This window comes from Oncorhynchus keta, chromosome 35, assembly GCF_023373465.1.
Source record: "Oncorhynchus keta strain PuntledgeMale-10-30-2019 chromosome 35, Oket_V2, whole genome shotgun sequence".
Classification (NCBI taxonomy): Eukaryota; Metazoa; Chordata; class Actinopteri; order Salmoniformes; family Salmonidae; genus Oncorhynchus; species Oncorhynchus keta.
The window spans coordinates 6,803,925-6,818,049 of record NC_068455.1 but is presented as its reverse complement, the minus strand read 5'-3'; the positions used below and the strand labels follow the sequence as shown (position 1 = coordinate 6,818,049).

General features: G+C 46.7%; 1 protein-coding gene across 1 annotated transcript in view; it reads left to right on the top strand.

Annotated features, from left to right (window-relative positions):
- The window catches only part of LOC118377506 (mitogen-activated protein kinase kinase kinase kinase 5-like), a 172,245-nt gene that overhangs the window by 104,570 nt on the left and 53,550 nt on the right, over window positions 1-14,125 (top strand). Inside the window, exons 16-20 of the mRNA XM_052496219.1 lie at window positions 371-438; window positions 7,263-7,307; window positions 7,454-7,496; window positions 12,857-12,997; window positions 13,139-13,220. Of these exons, the coding sequence (XP_052352179.1) occupies window positions 371-438; window positions 7,263-7,307; window positions 7,454-7,496; window positions 12,857-12,997; window positions 13,139-13,220 (379 nt within the window). The remainder of the gene's footprint in view (window positions 1-370; window positions 439-7,262; window positions 7,308-7,453; window positions 7,497-12,856; window positions 12,998-13,138; window positions 13,221-14,125) is intronic.

The following is a 14,125-nucleotide window of genomic DNA, read 5'->3' as shown; positions in this document are numbered from 1 at the left end:
GACACAGCCTGCAGTTGAAATACCCTACTGTATCACAAATGACACCCTATTCCCTATATAGTGCACTACTTTATACCAGGGTCCTATGGCACCCTATTCCCTATATAGTGCACTACTTTAGACCAGAGCCCTATGGCACCCTATTCCCTATATAGTGCACTACTTTAGACCAGAGCCCTATGTCACCCTATTCCCTATATAGTGCACTACTTTAGACCAGAGCCCTATGGCACCCTATTCCCTATATAGTGCACTACTTTAGACCAGAGCACTGCAGTCGTGCACTATATAGGTAATAGTTCCATTTGAGACACAGGCCTTGGTGGTAGTAACTAACATGTCTTGTTTGTTATTGCTGTGGTCTCTCCAGGACGTGACTAAACACAGCGACTTCCCCTCTCCCTGGAGCCCTTTCGCAGAGGGAGGCATCTCTACCAGGTGAGAACCATGGTAACCGTCGTCACGGGAACGACTCTGTTCGGCCGGGCTGTCTCCTGTCTTGTCTTTATGTTCCAGTGGGATTTCTGGGACAACAGAAATACCTTGGATATACACCGTGGTTAATCAGAAGTTGAAGGGGTCTCTCCGACACTCAAAAATATGTCACGTAGAGCATACTTCCTTTTTTCGAAGCAAATTTTTATATTTCAGGACCCTTTATAAATGTTTTCTTATCTAGACTCGCTGACTGGTTTTACACACCAGTCAAACTTTTTTGTGGAATGGTTCTCTATTGATTACACCGTGATTACACCGTGATTACACCGTTGTTACACCGTGATTACACCGTGATTACACCGTGGTTACACCGTGGTTACACAGGGTACAATGTCAGTAGTAACTCATCTGGAAATGATCTGCTCAATCTTTCTATTTTTCAGGCATATTTCTGTGTTTTTTCGGCCCACCAAAATCGCGCAACATTTCAGCGCCCTGCTATTCTTGCCAGGAATATAGTATATGCATATGATTAGTATGTGTGGATAGAAAACACTCAGACATTTCTAAAACTGGTTAAATCACGGCTGTGACTATAACAGAACGTGCGTTTCATCGAAAAGTGCAGGAAAATCTGATCACTGAAAACGGGAAAATATATCCATGCGCCACTTCAACCAATTGTTAAAAGTGACCCACATTAAATGGGGCTGAGGTTGCAATACCTACAGCTTCCACACGATGTCAACAGTCTTGTCATTTGTCTCGGATTTGTTTCTTGGTCAAACCGAAACAAGGGAGCCGATTTCTTCCGGTCTCCGACAGGATGTTTTGGTTGATAGACATTTAACATTTACATTTAAGTCATTTAGCAGACGCTCTTATCCAGAGCGACTTACAAATTGGTGCATTCACCTTATGACATCCAGTGGAACAGCCACTTTACGATAGTGCATCTAAATCTTTTAGGGGGGGGGTGAGAAGGATTACTTATCCTATCCTAGGTATTCCTTAAAGAGGTGGGGTTTCAGGTGTCTCCGGAAGGTGGTGATTGACTCCGCTGTCCTGGCGTCGTTAGGGAGTTTGTTCCACCATTGGGGGGCCAGAGCAGCGAACAGTTTTGACTGGGCTGAGCGGGAACTGTACTTCCTCAGTTGTAGGGAGGCGAGCAGGCCAGAGGTGGATGAACGCAGTGCTCTTGTTTGGGTGTAGGGCCTGATCAGAGCCTGGAGGTACTGAGGTGCCGTTCCCCTCACAGCTCCGTAGGCAAGCACCATGGTCTTGTAGCGGATGCGAGCTTCAACTGATAGATTATTAATGTTTACTAATACCTAAAGTTGCATTCCAAAAGTATTTCGAAGTGTTTTGTGAAAGTTTATCGTCGACTTTTTTAATTTTTAAAAATGACGTTGCGTTATCAAACTCAGTTTTTTCCTTGATTACACAGTCTTCATAGATCGATATCTAGGCTATATATGGACCGATTTAATCGAAAAAAAAGACCCAAATAAATGTTTATGGGACATCTAGGAGTGCCAAGAAAGAAGCTCGTCAAAGGTAATGAATGTTTTATATTTTATTTCTGCGTTTTGGGTAGCGCCGGCTAACGCAAAATCTGTCGTGTTAGGTGACGTTGTAGTATTTTGGGGGTACATGCTATCAGATAATAGCTTCTCATGCTTTCACCGAGAAGCATTTTACAAATCTGACTTGGTGGATAGATTCACAAGGAGTGTAGCTTTAATTCACTACCTTGAATGTGTGTTTTAATGAAAGTTTAATGAAAGTTTGAGTTTTATCAAAAACTATAGGTGGCGCTCTGAAATTCCGCTGAGTGATGTTCCTGCATGGGAACTGTGTTCTGCGTCATCCTTAAGAAGTAAAAAAAAATCTTCATTATTATTTTTTTAAATAAATGACACTATACAGTGACACCATGTCTATTTAACTTGTCTATGTAAGCAGTATCTACAGAGCATTCGGAAGGTATTCACCCTTTGACTTTTTCCACATTTTATTACGTTACAGTTTTATTTGAAAATGGATTCAATTGTTTTTTTTCCCCTCATCAATCGACACACAAGACCCCATAATGACATCACAATAACCCATAATGACATCACAAGACCCCATAATGACATCACAATAACCCATAATGACATCACAAGACCCCATAATGACATCACAATAACCCATGATGACATCAAATACCCCTTAATGACATCACAATAACCCATAATGACATCAAATACCCCTTAATGACATCACAATAACCCATAATGACATCACAATAACCCATAATGACATCACAATAACCCATAATGACATCAAATACCCCTTAATGACATCACAATACACCATAATGACAAAGCAAAACAGGTTTTTGGAAATGTTTATTACAATAAGAAAACTGAAATATCACATTTACATAAATATTCAGACCCTTTACTCAGTACTTTGTTGAAGCACCTTTGGCAGCGATTACAGCCTCGAGTCTTCTTGGGTGTGACGCAACAAGCTTGGCACACCTGTATTTAGGGAGTTTCTCACATTCTTCTCTGCAGATCCTCTCAAGCTCTGTCAGGTTGGATTTTCAGGTCTCTCCAGAGATGTTCGATCAGGTTGAAGTCCGGGCTCTGGCTGGGCCACCCAAGGGCATTCAGAGATTTGTCTCGAAGCCACTCCTGCGTTGTCTTGGCTGTGTGCTTAGGGTCGTTGTCCCAGTCTGAGGTCCTGAGCGCTCTGGAGCAGTTTTTCATCAAGAATCTCTCTGTACTTTGCTCCGTTTATCTTTCCCTCGATCCTGACTAGTCTCGCGATGCCAAGCGTCGGCTGGAGTGGTGTAAAGCTCGCCGCCATTGGACTCTGGAGCAGTGGAAACTCTCTCTCTGGAGTGATGAATCACGCTTCACCATCTGGCAGTCCGACGGATGAATCTGGTTTTGGCGGATACCAGGAGAACGCTACCTGCCCCAATGCATATTGCCAACTGTAAAGTTTGGTGGAGGAGGAATAAACGTCTGGGGTTGTTTTTCATGGTTCAGGCCCCTTTAATTCCAGTGAAGGGGAATCCTAAAGCTACAGCATACAATGACATTCTAGATGATTCTGTGCTTTAAACTGCAACGTTTTCTCTCAGGTCCATGGCTAAATGTGTAGAATTGCATACATTTGTTTTAAAAATTCAAACTGACAGGGGGTCTCTAAAATGTTCCTTTAAATTCAGCTGCACTGACTGGCCAACCACGCCCATTTCCACTCCCCCCTCCATGTTCCGTGTTTATTGTCTCTTTATATGGGGGTGTCTAATAGCTTTGTTCTGTGAAGAATTGTTTTTTACCCTGGGATCATACAGTCCTGACTCCTGTTCTCTCTGACCCCCTCCCTCCCTGATCAGGTAGTATCTAGTATCTAGTATCTCTTGACTGTCCTGTCCTTTTCTTTATTTTTGTTTCTTCTTCTCTCTTTCCTTCTGCCTCCTTTCTGTTGTTCACTTCTTCTTCTCTCTTTCCTTCTGCCTCCTTTCTGTTGTTCGCTTCTTCTTCTCTCTTTCCTTCTGCCTCCTTTCTGTTGTTCGCTTCTTCTTCTCTCTTTCCTTCTGCCTCCTTTCTGTTGTTCGCTTCTTCTTCTCTCTTTCCTTCTGCCTCCTTTCTGTTGCTCGCTTCTTCTTCTCTCTTTCCTTCTGCCTCCTTTCTGTTGTTCGCTTCTTCTTCTCTCTTTCCTTCTGCCTCCTTTCTGTTGCTCGCTTCTTCTTCTCTCTTTCCTTCTGCCTCCTTTCTGTTGTTCGCTTCTTCTTCTCTCTTTCCTTCTGCCTCCTTTCTGTTGTTCGCTTCTTCTTCTCTCTTTCCTTCTGCCTCCTTTCTGTTGCTCGCTTCTTCTTCTCTCTTTCCTTCTGCCTCCTTTCTGTTGTTCGCTTCTTCTTCTCTTTCCTTCTGCCTCCTTTCTGTTGCTCGCTTCTTCTTCTCTCTTTCCTTCTGCCTCCTTTCTGTTGCTCGCTTCTTCTTTCTTTCCTTCTGCCTCCTTTCTGTTGCTCGCTTCTTCTTCTCTCTTTCCTTCTGCCTCCTTTCTGTTGTTTGCTTCTTCTTCTCTCTTTCCTTCTGCCTCCTTTCTGTTGTTCGCTTCTTCTTCTCTTTCCTTCTGCCTCCTTTCTGTTCGCTTCTTCTTCTCTCTTTCCAAAGGAGCCTTCTGAAAAGTGTTTGAAGATGCGTTGTCTCAACGGTAACACTTAACACCCCGTGGTAAAACCATGCCCACGACGCGCTCTACCCCTCCGCTAACTGTTGCGTGGCAGCCCGGCCGATGGGCAGAGGCAGCTGCTGTGGTCTGGCTGCGTGCAGTGCAGTGATGTGTACCACCCTGCCGTGCTCCGTTCATACCCTCCCTCATACCCTCCCTCATACCCTCCCTCATACCCTCCCATGTGGGCTGTGATATAGCTGTTGACCCTGCCAGCCTCAGAGGAGTTGATGGATGTGTGCTCCTAATTGAGGTGCAGGTAGACAGTGGGGAAACAGACGGATGGACAGACATAGAGGCTGTGAATTTAACTGCTATTCATGCTGTAAGCCTTTTAAGACGGACACAAACAGGAAGTGTCGTTAATAGCGAGGATTTAACAAGCTCAGACAGGGCTCTTAAACGAGTTGTAACCTCCAGCACCATTTCACCATGGCGACCGACAGCTACGTTGTAAATAACTTAAACCTAAACCAGCGAGCCCTGCAGGGTTTTGTTTTGTTTGACATAGACTTGTTTCACCGTGCACTAGAGTTTAGTTCAATATTTACTGAGAATTGTATGTGTACGTCGTCTTGAGAACCAGTAGTTGCTCTGTTTTGTGTGTTTTCCTGCTTTACTATTGATTTACGAAACAAACAAATTAGCTAATCAATGTGTGTTTCTTTCCGCCACAGGCTACTGCTTTTGTGGTACATTTTTCAGATGAATCATTGACCCCCTGCCCTTTACCCCGGGATCATACAGTCCAGACTCCTGTTCTCTCTGACCCCCTGCCCTTTACCCCGGGATCATACAGTCCTGACTCCTGTTCTCTCTGACCCCCTGCCCTTTACCCCGGGATCATACAGTCCAGACTCCTGTTCTCCCTGACCCCCTGCCCTTTACCCCGGGATCATACAGTCCTGACTCCTGTTCTCTCTGACCCCCTGCCCTTTACCCCAGAATCATACAGTCCAGACTCCTGTTCTCTCTGACCCCCTGCCCTTTACCCCGGAATCATACAGTCCAGACTCCTGTTCTCTCTGACCCCCTGCCCTTTACCAAGGAATCATACAGTCCAGACTCCTGTTCTCTCTGACCCCCTGCCCTTTACCCCGGGATCATACAGTCCAGACTCCTGTTCTCTCTGACCCCCTGCCCTTTACCCTGGGATCATACAGTCCAGACTCCTGTTCTCTCTGACCCCCTGCCCTTTACCCCGGGATCATACAGTCCAGACTCCTGTTCTCTCTGACCCCCTGCCCTTTACCCCTGAATCATAAAGTCCAGACTCCTGTTCTCTCTGACCCCCTGCCCTTTACCCCGGGATCATACAGAGTCCGGACTCCTGTTCTCCCTGACCCCCTGCCCTTTACCCCGGGATCATACAGTCCAGACTCCTGTTCTCTCTGACCCCCTGCCCTTTACCCTGGGATCATACAGTCCTGACTCCTGTTCTCTCTGACCCCGTGCCCTTTACCCTGGGATCATACAGTCCAGACTCCTGTTCTCTCTGACCCCCTGCCCTTTACCCCGTGATAATACAGTCCTGACTCCTGTTCTCTCTTATCCCCTGCCCTTTACCCCGTGATAATACAGTCCTGACTCCTGTTCTCTCTGACCCCGTGCCCTTTACCCCGGGATCATACAGTCCAGACTCCTGTTTTCTCTGACCCCGTGCCCTTTACCCCGGGATCATACAGTCCAGACTCCTGTTCTCTCTGACCCCGTGCCCTTTACCCCGGGATCATACAGAGTCCAGACTCTTGTTCTCCCTGACGCCCTGTTAATGAGCATTTCTCCTTTGACAAGATAATCCATCCACCTGACAGGTGTGGCATATCAAGAAGCTGATTAAACAGCATGATCGTTACACAGGTGCACCTTGTGCTGGGGGACAATAAACTGCCACTTTAAACTGTGCAGTTTTGTCACACAACACAATGCAACCGATGTCTCAAGTTTTGACGGAGCGTTCAGTTGGCATGCTGACTGCAGGAATGTCCACCACAGCTGTTGCCAGAGAATTGAATGTGCATTTCTCTACCATAAGCCGCCTCCAGTACATCTAACCTACCTCACAACCGTGTTTGGTGTTGTGTGGACGAGCGGTTTCCTCATGTCAGCTTTGTGAACCGAGTGCTCCGTGGTGGTGGGGGGGGTTATGGTACGGGCAGACATAAGGTACGGACAACGAACATAATTGCAATTTCTCGATGGAAATGTATTTGAATGCACAGAAATACCGTGACGAGATCCTGAGGCCGACTGTGAGGGCATTTTTTTATTTAGTTAATTTTTTAATTTTTTAAAGATATCTGTGACCAATAGATGCATAGCTGTATTCCCAGTCACGTGAAATCCATAAATGAATTAAGCTCTAATGTATTGATTTCCTCATAGGAACTGCAACTCAGTAAAAATCAATTACATTTTTGTTGTTGTTGAATGTTGCGTTTCTATTTTTGTTCAGTGCAGTTGACCCCGATGGTAACATTACGTCCCTCACTTCAACCCAGCCCTGAACACCCTGTCCCTGTCCCTGTCCTCTCTGATCCCTCTCCTCTCTTCTCTCTGATCTGTCCCTTCTCTCTCTCTGCTCCCAGGGGACACATGGCCCATCTGGAGGACGCCTTTGAAGACGTGGAGCTGTAAGTGCTGCTTACACACACACACACACACACACACACACACACACACGCACACGCACACGCGCACGTGCACACGCACACGCACGCACAAGCGCACAAATATCCCCTGCCAGCTGCCTGACTGTTTTGGTCTCTTCCCATTCTAGGTCGACCCTCAAGCACGGAATCCCACCTCCTCTACCCCCAAAGGTAAAGCCCAATGTACCTCTACTTTGAGGTACAGCCCGATTCACTGCATATGCTTTGAGGTACAGCCTAATGTACCTCTGCTTTGAGGTACAGCCTAATTAATGTACCTCTGCTTTGAGGTACAGCCTAATGTACCTCTGCTTTGAGGTACAGCCTAATGTACCTCTGCTTTGAGGTACAGCCTAATGTACCTCTGCTTTGAGGTACAGCCCAATGTACCTCTGCTTTGAGGTACAGCCCAATGTACCTCTGCTTTGAGGTACAGCCCAATGTACCTCTGCTTTGAGGTACAGCCCAATGTACCTCTGCTTTGAGGTAAAGCCCAATGTACCTCTGCTTTGAGGTAAAGCCCAATGTACCTCTGCTTTGAGGTACAGCCCAATGTACCTCTGCTTTGAGGTAAAGCCCAATGTACCTCTGCTTTGAGGTACAGCCCAATGTACCTCTGCTTTGAGGTAAAGCCCAATGTACCTCTGCTTTGAGGTAAAGCCCAATGTACCTCTGCTTTGAGGTAAAGCCCAATGTACCTCTGCTTTGAGGTACAGCCCAATGTACCTCTGCTTTGAGGTAAAGCCCAATGTACCTCTGCTTTGAGGTACAGCCCAATGTACCTCTGCTTTGAGGTACAGCCCAATGTACCTCTGCTTTGAGGTAAAGCCCAATGTACCTCTGCTTTGAGGTAAAGCCCAATGTACCTCTGCTTTGAGGTACAGCCCAATGTACCTCTGCTTTGAGGTACAGCCCAATGTACCTCTGCTTTGAGGTAAAGCCCAATGTACCTCTGCTTTGAGGTACAGCCCAATGTACCTCTGCTTTGAGGTACAGCCCAATGTACCTCTGCTTTGAGGTACAGCCCAATGTACCTCTGCTTTGAGGTACAGCCCAATGTACCTCTGCTTTGAGGTACAGCCCAATGTACCTCTGCTTTGAGGTACAGCCCAATGTACCTCTGCTTTGAGGTACAGCCCAATGTACCTCTGCTTTGAGGTACAGCCCAATGTACCTCTGCTTTGAGGTACAGCCCAATGTACCTCTGCTTTGAGGTAAAGCCCAATGTACCTCTGCTTTGAGGTACAGCCCAATGTACCTCTGCTTTGAGGTAAAGCCCAATGTACCTCTGCTTTGAGGTACAGCCCAATGTACCTCTGCTTTGAGGTACAGCCCAATGTACCTCTGCTTTGAGGTACAGCCTAATGTACCTCTGCTTTGAGGTACAGCCCAATGTACCTCTGCTTTGAGGTACAGCCCAATGTACCTCTGCTTTGAGGTACAGCCCAATGTACCTCTGCTTTGAGGTACAGCCCAATGTACCTCTGCTTTGAGGTACAGCCCAATGTACCTCTGCTTTGAGGTAAAGCCCAATGTACCTCTGCTTTGAGGTACAGCCTGATTCACTGCATATGCTTTGGGTTTTCTGCATCAGTGTTTATGGCTGCAGTCATTTAGCTGTGGCGCTGCCGCCACGGAAAAATCGTTGCCGCCACGGAAAAATCGTTGCCGCCACGGCCCAAAAAATATGTAACAAAACATGTCTTTGCCGAATCGCACTTAGGAGATGCTTACTTTCCCTCTGCAAACAAAAGTGAGTAATGAATAGAACAATCTGACAAGCACCTAGTAGCACCTAGTAACACCTAGTAGCACCTAGTAGCACCTAGTAGCACCTAGTAACACCTAGTAGCACCTAGTAGCACCTAGTAGCACCTAGTAACACCTAGTAGCACCTAGTAACACCTAGTAGCACCTAGTAGCACCTAGTAGCACCTAGTAGAATAGTTTATCTATTTACCTAGTCGGCTTGTTGTTCTGTGTGAGATAGATAGATATTCCTCTCGAGGCGCATTGAAGTGCCATTGAGAGTGAAACACAAATTGTGAACAAGCAGTCAGTGCACAGCAATTCTTGCAATCATGGGGAAAACAACCAAATGGCCTTTGTTAAAAAGAGGAGGATCCCAGCTTTCCATTCCTACTTGATTTGTTTCTCGTATCCTGGGTAACCTGGACTAACACACCCACCCTACCTCAAAATAATTTTGGGGGGGAGTGACTTTAAAAAAAAAATGGGATCAGACCGATTTATATTTTGGGGTTGTGCAGGAGTTGTGGCAACCAGGGAAAATGTTGTGACATGAAGTGGTTTCTGTGAGACAGGAAGTATTACCCCAGGTGCCAGGTTCGCCCAGGTTACTCCAAGTTACCCAGGTTACTCCAGATTACCCCAGGTGCCAGGTTACCCAGGTTACTCCAGGTTACCCAGGTTACTCCAGATTACCCCAGGTTACCCAGGTTACCCAGGTTACTCCAGATTACCCCAGGTGCCAGGTTACCCAGGTTACTCCAGGTTACCCAGGTTACTCCAGGTTACCCAGGTTACTCCAGATTACCCCAGGTGCCAGGTTACCCAGGTTACTCCAGGTTACCCAGGTTACTCCAGGTTACCCAGGTTACTCCAGGTTACTCCAGGTTACTCCAGGTTACCCAGGTTACTCCAGGTTACCCCAGGTGCCAGGTTACCCAGGTTACTCCAGGTTACTCCAGGTTACTCCAGGTTACTCCAGGTTACTCCAGGTTACTCCAGGTTACCCAGGTTACGCAGGTTACTCCAGGTTACTCCAGGTTACCTTAACAGGTACATTATATTCACTGTGTTTATGTAAGTTTTTTTTGTGACATCAAATTCATCAATATGATGCAAACTAGTTTAAAGATCAAATTTGAGATCTGGCTAATGATTAGCCCAAAAGGGTAAATGGCCTATTGGGCTCCCGAGTGGCGTAGCGGTCTAAGTCACTGCATCTCAGTGCTAGTGGGCGTCACCACAGACACTCTGGTTCGATTCCAGGCGGTGTCACAACCGACCGTGATTGGGAGTCCCTTAGGGCGGCGCACAATTGTCCCCAGCATCGTCCCGGGTTTGGCCGGTGTAGGCCGTCATTGTAAATAAGAATTTGTCCTTAACTGACTTGCCTAGTTAAATAAAGGTTAAATAAATAAGTAAAACGCTGACAGGCAACTCCATATTTCAGCCTGTTTATTTACTAACACTGTGCTGCATCAGTTGGGCTACAGGTGATAATCCTTACTGCTAACAGCAAACCGAATACATGTTTTAATTACTTTTTTTTAATTTTTTTTAAGGTAACTAGGCAAGTCAATAATATATAAGTCAAATATGTTTAAATATTTTTTAAACACATTTTATTTTAATATGTTATACAGCTCATTTCTGGAGGTGGAAAAGTATCATTTAGGTGGAATCAGCATCATTTTATTTTAACTATTTTTGGAGTAGAATGTCCTCTAAAGTCACTAGAACTGAGCCTCTCAGTCCTCCTACATAAATGTGATCCAAGGAGGGTTTCTGTCCCCTAAAACAAGGAGGGTTTCTGTCCCCTAAAACAAGGAGGGTTTCTGTCCCCTAAAACAAGGAGGGTTTCTGTCCCCTAAAACAAGGAGGGTTTCTGTCCCCTAAAACAAGGAGGGTTTCTGTCCCCTAAAACAAGGAGGGTTTCTGTCCCCTAAAACAAGGAGGGTTTCTGTCCCCTAAAACAAGGAGGGTTTCTGTCCCCTAAAACAAGCAGGGTTTCTGTCCCCTAAAACAAGGAGGGTTTCTGTCCCCTAAAACAAGGAGGGTTTCTGTCCCCTAAAACAAGGAGGGTTTTTGTCCCCTAAAACAAGGAGGGTTTTTGTCCCCTAAAACAAGGAGGGTTTGCTCCCACTGCTACACATTTTTCCAGAGGAAACACTTAAATGACACACCCTCGTCTACCTTATGCCCTTGGGGGAATCCCCGTCGCCATCTTGGAGGGATTAGCCAATCAAGGGGAGTTTGTAACGTAAGCCCCTCAACCCTCGTTTTTTAGTCGAGTGTGTGAGTGTATAATTATGTTCACTCCGGGCCCTGAAACTCCCCATAATTCAATTCAGCACAGTTGTACATCCGCTAATGAAAGTCTGTCAAAACTTAAAAACAACATGAATGGAGAAGTTGACACACAAGTGTAAGTAAAAACAAATGCAAATAAATTAGAAATTGTGCTACTAATGCACAAACACTTCTCATAAAAAAGTTAATATTTTGGAAGTTGTAGAAATAAAACATTTTTCCTTCAGAAGTTCTAGCTAGGCAGGCTAACGTTAGTTAGCTAATTAATTTTCTAGCTATCATACAGTAGGCAGGCTAACGTTAGTTAGCTAATTAATTTGCTAGCTATCATACAGTAGGCAGGCTAACGTTAGTTAGCTAATTAATGTTCTAGCTATCATACAGTAGGCAGGCTAACGTTAGTTAGCTAATTAATGTTCTAGCTATCATACAGTAGGCAGGCTAACGTTAGTTAGCTAATTAATGTTCTAGCTATCATACAGTAGGCAGGCTAACGTTAGTTAGCTAATTAATGTTCTAGCTATCATACAGTAGGTGTATATATTAACTATATAATTATTAATAAGTAGACATGCAATTATAATTGACTGTAGCCTTTATAAAGAACCCACAAGCCACCAGTGGATGAGTGATTTCCGGGCAAGGGCAGTCCATTTAATCATTAAAAATAATTCCTTCCTCCCTCACCCCTCGCCCTCCCTCACCCCTCGCCCTGCCTCACCCCTCGCCCTGCCTCCCTCGCCCTGCCTCACCCTCGCCCTGCCTCACCCCTCGCCCTGCCTCACCCCTCGCCCTGCCTCACCCCTCGCCCTGCCTCACCCCTCGCCCTCCCTCACCCCTCGCCCTCCCTCACCCCTCGCCCTGCCTCACCCCCTCGCCCTCCCTCACCCCTCGCCCTGCCTCACCCCTGCCCGCCTCATCAGAAGCCTCACCCCTCGCCCTGCCTCAGGGCCTCAGGGTGCCCTGTCTCGCCCTTCAGTGTCCCTGAACTGCCCTGCCTCACCCCTGCCCTCCCTCATCGCCCTGCCTCACAGGCGCCCTCCCTCACCCCTCGCCCTGTTTTCCTCCTTCTTCCCCTGCCTCACCCCTCGCCCTGCCTCACCCCTCGCCCTGCCTCACCCTCCTTCCCTCACCCTCGCCCTCTGTTCTCTTCTTCCTCTCAGAAGTGAGGGCTGAGGGGATAGGGTGTGTCTTTTTAAGTGTTTGAACTGCAGCCACTGTTCTGCATATACCTGACAAACAGGCGTGTACATAACCCCTTGTTTTCCTCCTTCTTCCTCCTCTTCCTCTGCCTCTCCTCCTCCTCTCCTTCCCTCTTCCTCTCCTCTGTTCTCTTCTTCCTCTCCTTCTCTCCTTCTCTCCTTCTCTCTTCCTCTGCCGCCTCCTCTCCTCTTTTCCACTGCCTCGCCTCCTCTCCTTCCCTCTTCCTCTCCTCCTCTCCTTCCCTCTTCCTCTCCTCCTCTCACTCTTAGCCTCATCTGAGCAGTTTGTCAGATGAGCCAGATGTGAGTGATGAGCGGTGTCTGACAGTGAGGAGATTTCCAGGCTCAGAGGACAGTCCAGGTCCAGGCCTGTTCCCCCGGAGGCTGAGCACCCCAGAGCAGGGCAACAAGGCATGTGTTTATGTATATCTTTTTCTATTACAATGTTTGAATATTCATGATATTCTGTGTGTTTTTTAAATTACATTATGAAGCTTAAAATGTTAAAGGAATTCCCCAAGTTTGAGGTAATAAAGGTATTTTAATTGTAAGGCGGAGCATTCTGGTCCGGACTACCTGTCAGCCAGCGGCAGTAGCCCCAATCTGCTATCTACGTCCACAGCCTCAGACCCTGGTAAGGAGACACAGACTGTCGCACGCCCACGTGCACACACCCACACACAGACGGACATGTCCTCACCATGTCCTCTTACAGTATGTCTTGGTCACTTGTTGAATTGATTGAGGAATACGACTACTCGAAATGAGAAACAATCTCTTCTATTCCAAGCTATCAGTTATTCAAACAATGTATTTGTCAGTAATTCAAAAGCATTCAAAGGAAAGAAGGTGTATCTAACTGTGGTTCAATACCCTCGGATGGAATCCCGTACGCTAGAGTTATGACCCTCGGATAGAATCCCGTACGCTAGAGTTATGACCCTCGGATGGAATCCCGTACGCTAGAGTTATGACCCTCGGGTAGAATCCCGTACGCTAGAGATATGACCCTCGGGTAGAATCCCGTACGCTAGAGATATGACCCTCGGGTAGAATCCCGTACGCTAGAGATATGACCCTCGGATGGAATCCCGTACGCTAGAGTTGTGACCCTCGGATAGAATCCCGTACGCTAGAGTTATGACCCTCGGATAGAATCCCGTACGCTAAAGATATGACCCTCGGATGGAATCCCGTACGCTAGAGATATGACCCTCGGATGGAATCCCGTACGCTAGAGATATGACCCTCGGATGGAATCCCGTACGCTAGAGATATGACCCTCGGATGGAATCCCGTACGCTAGAGATATGACCCTCGGGTAGAATCCCGTACGCTAGAGATATGACCCTCGGATAGAATCCCGTACGCTAGAGATATGACCCTCGGATGGAATCCCGTACGCTAGAGATATGACCCTCGGATAGAATCCCGTACGCTAGAGATATGACCCTCGGATGGAATCCCGTACGCTAGAGATATGACCCTCGGATGGAATCCCGTACGCTAGAGATATGACCCTCGGATGGAATCCTGTAC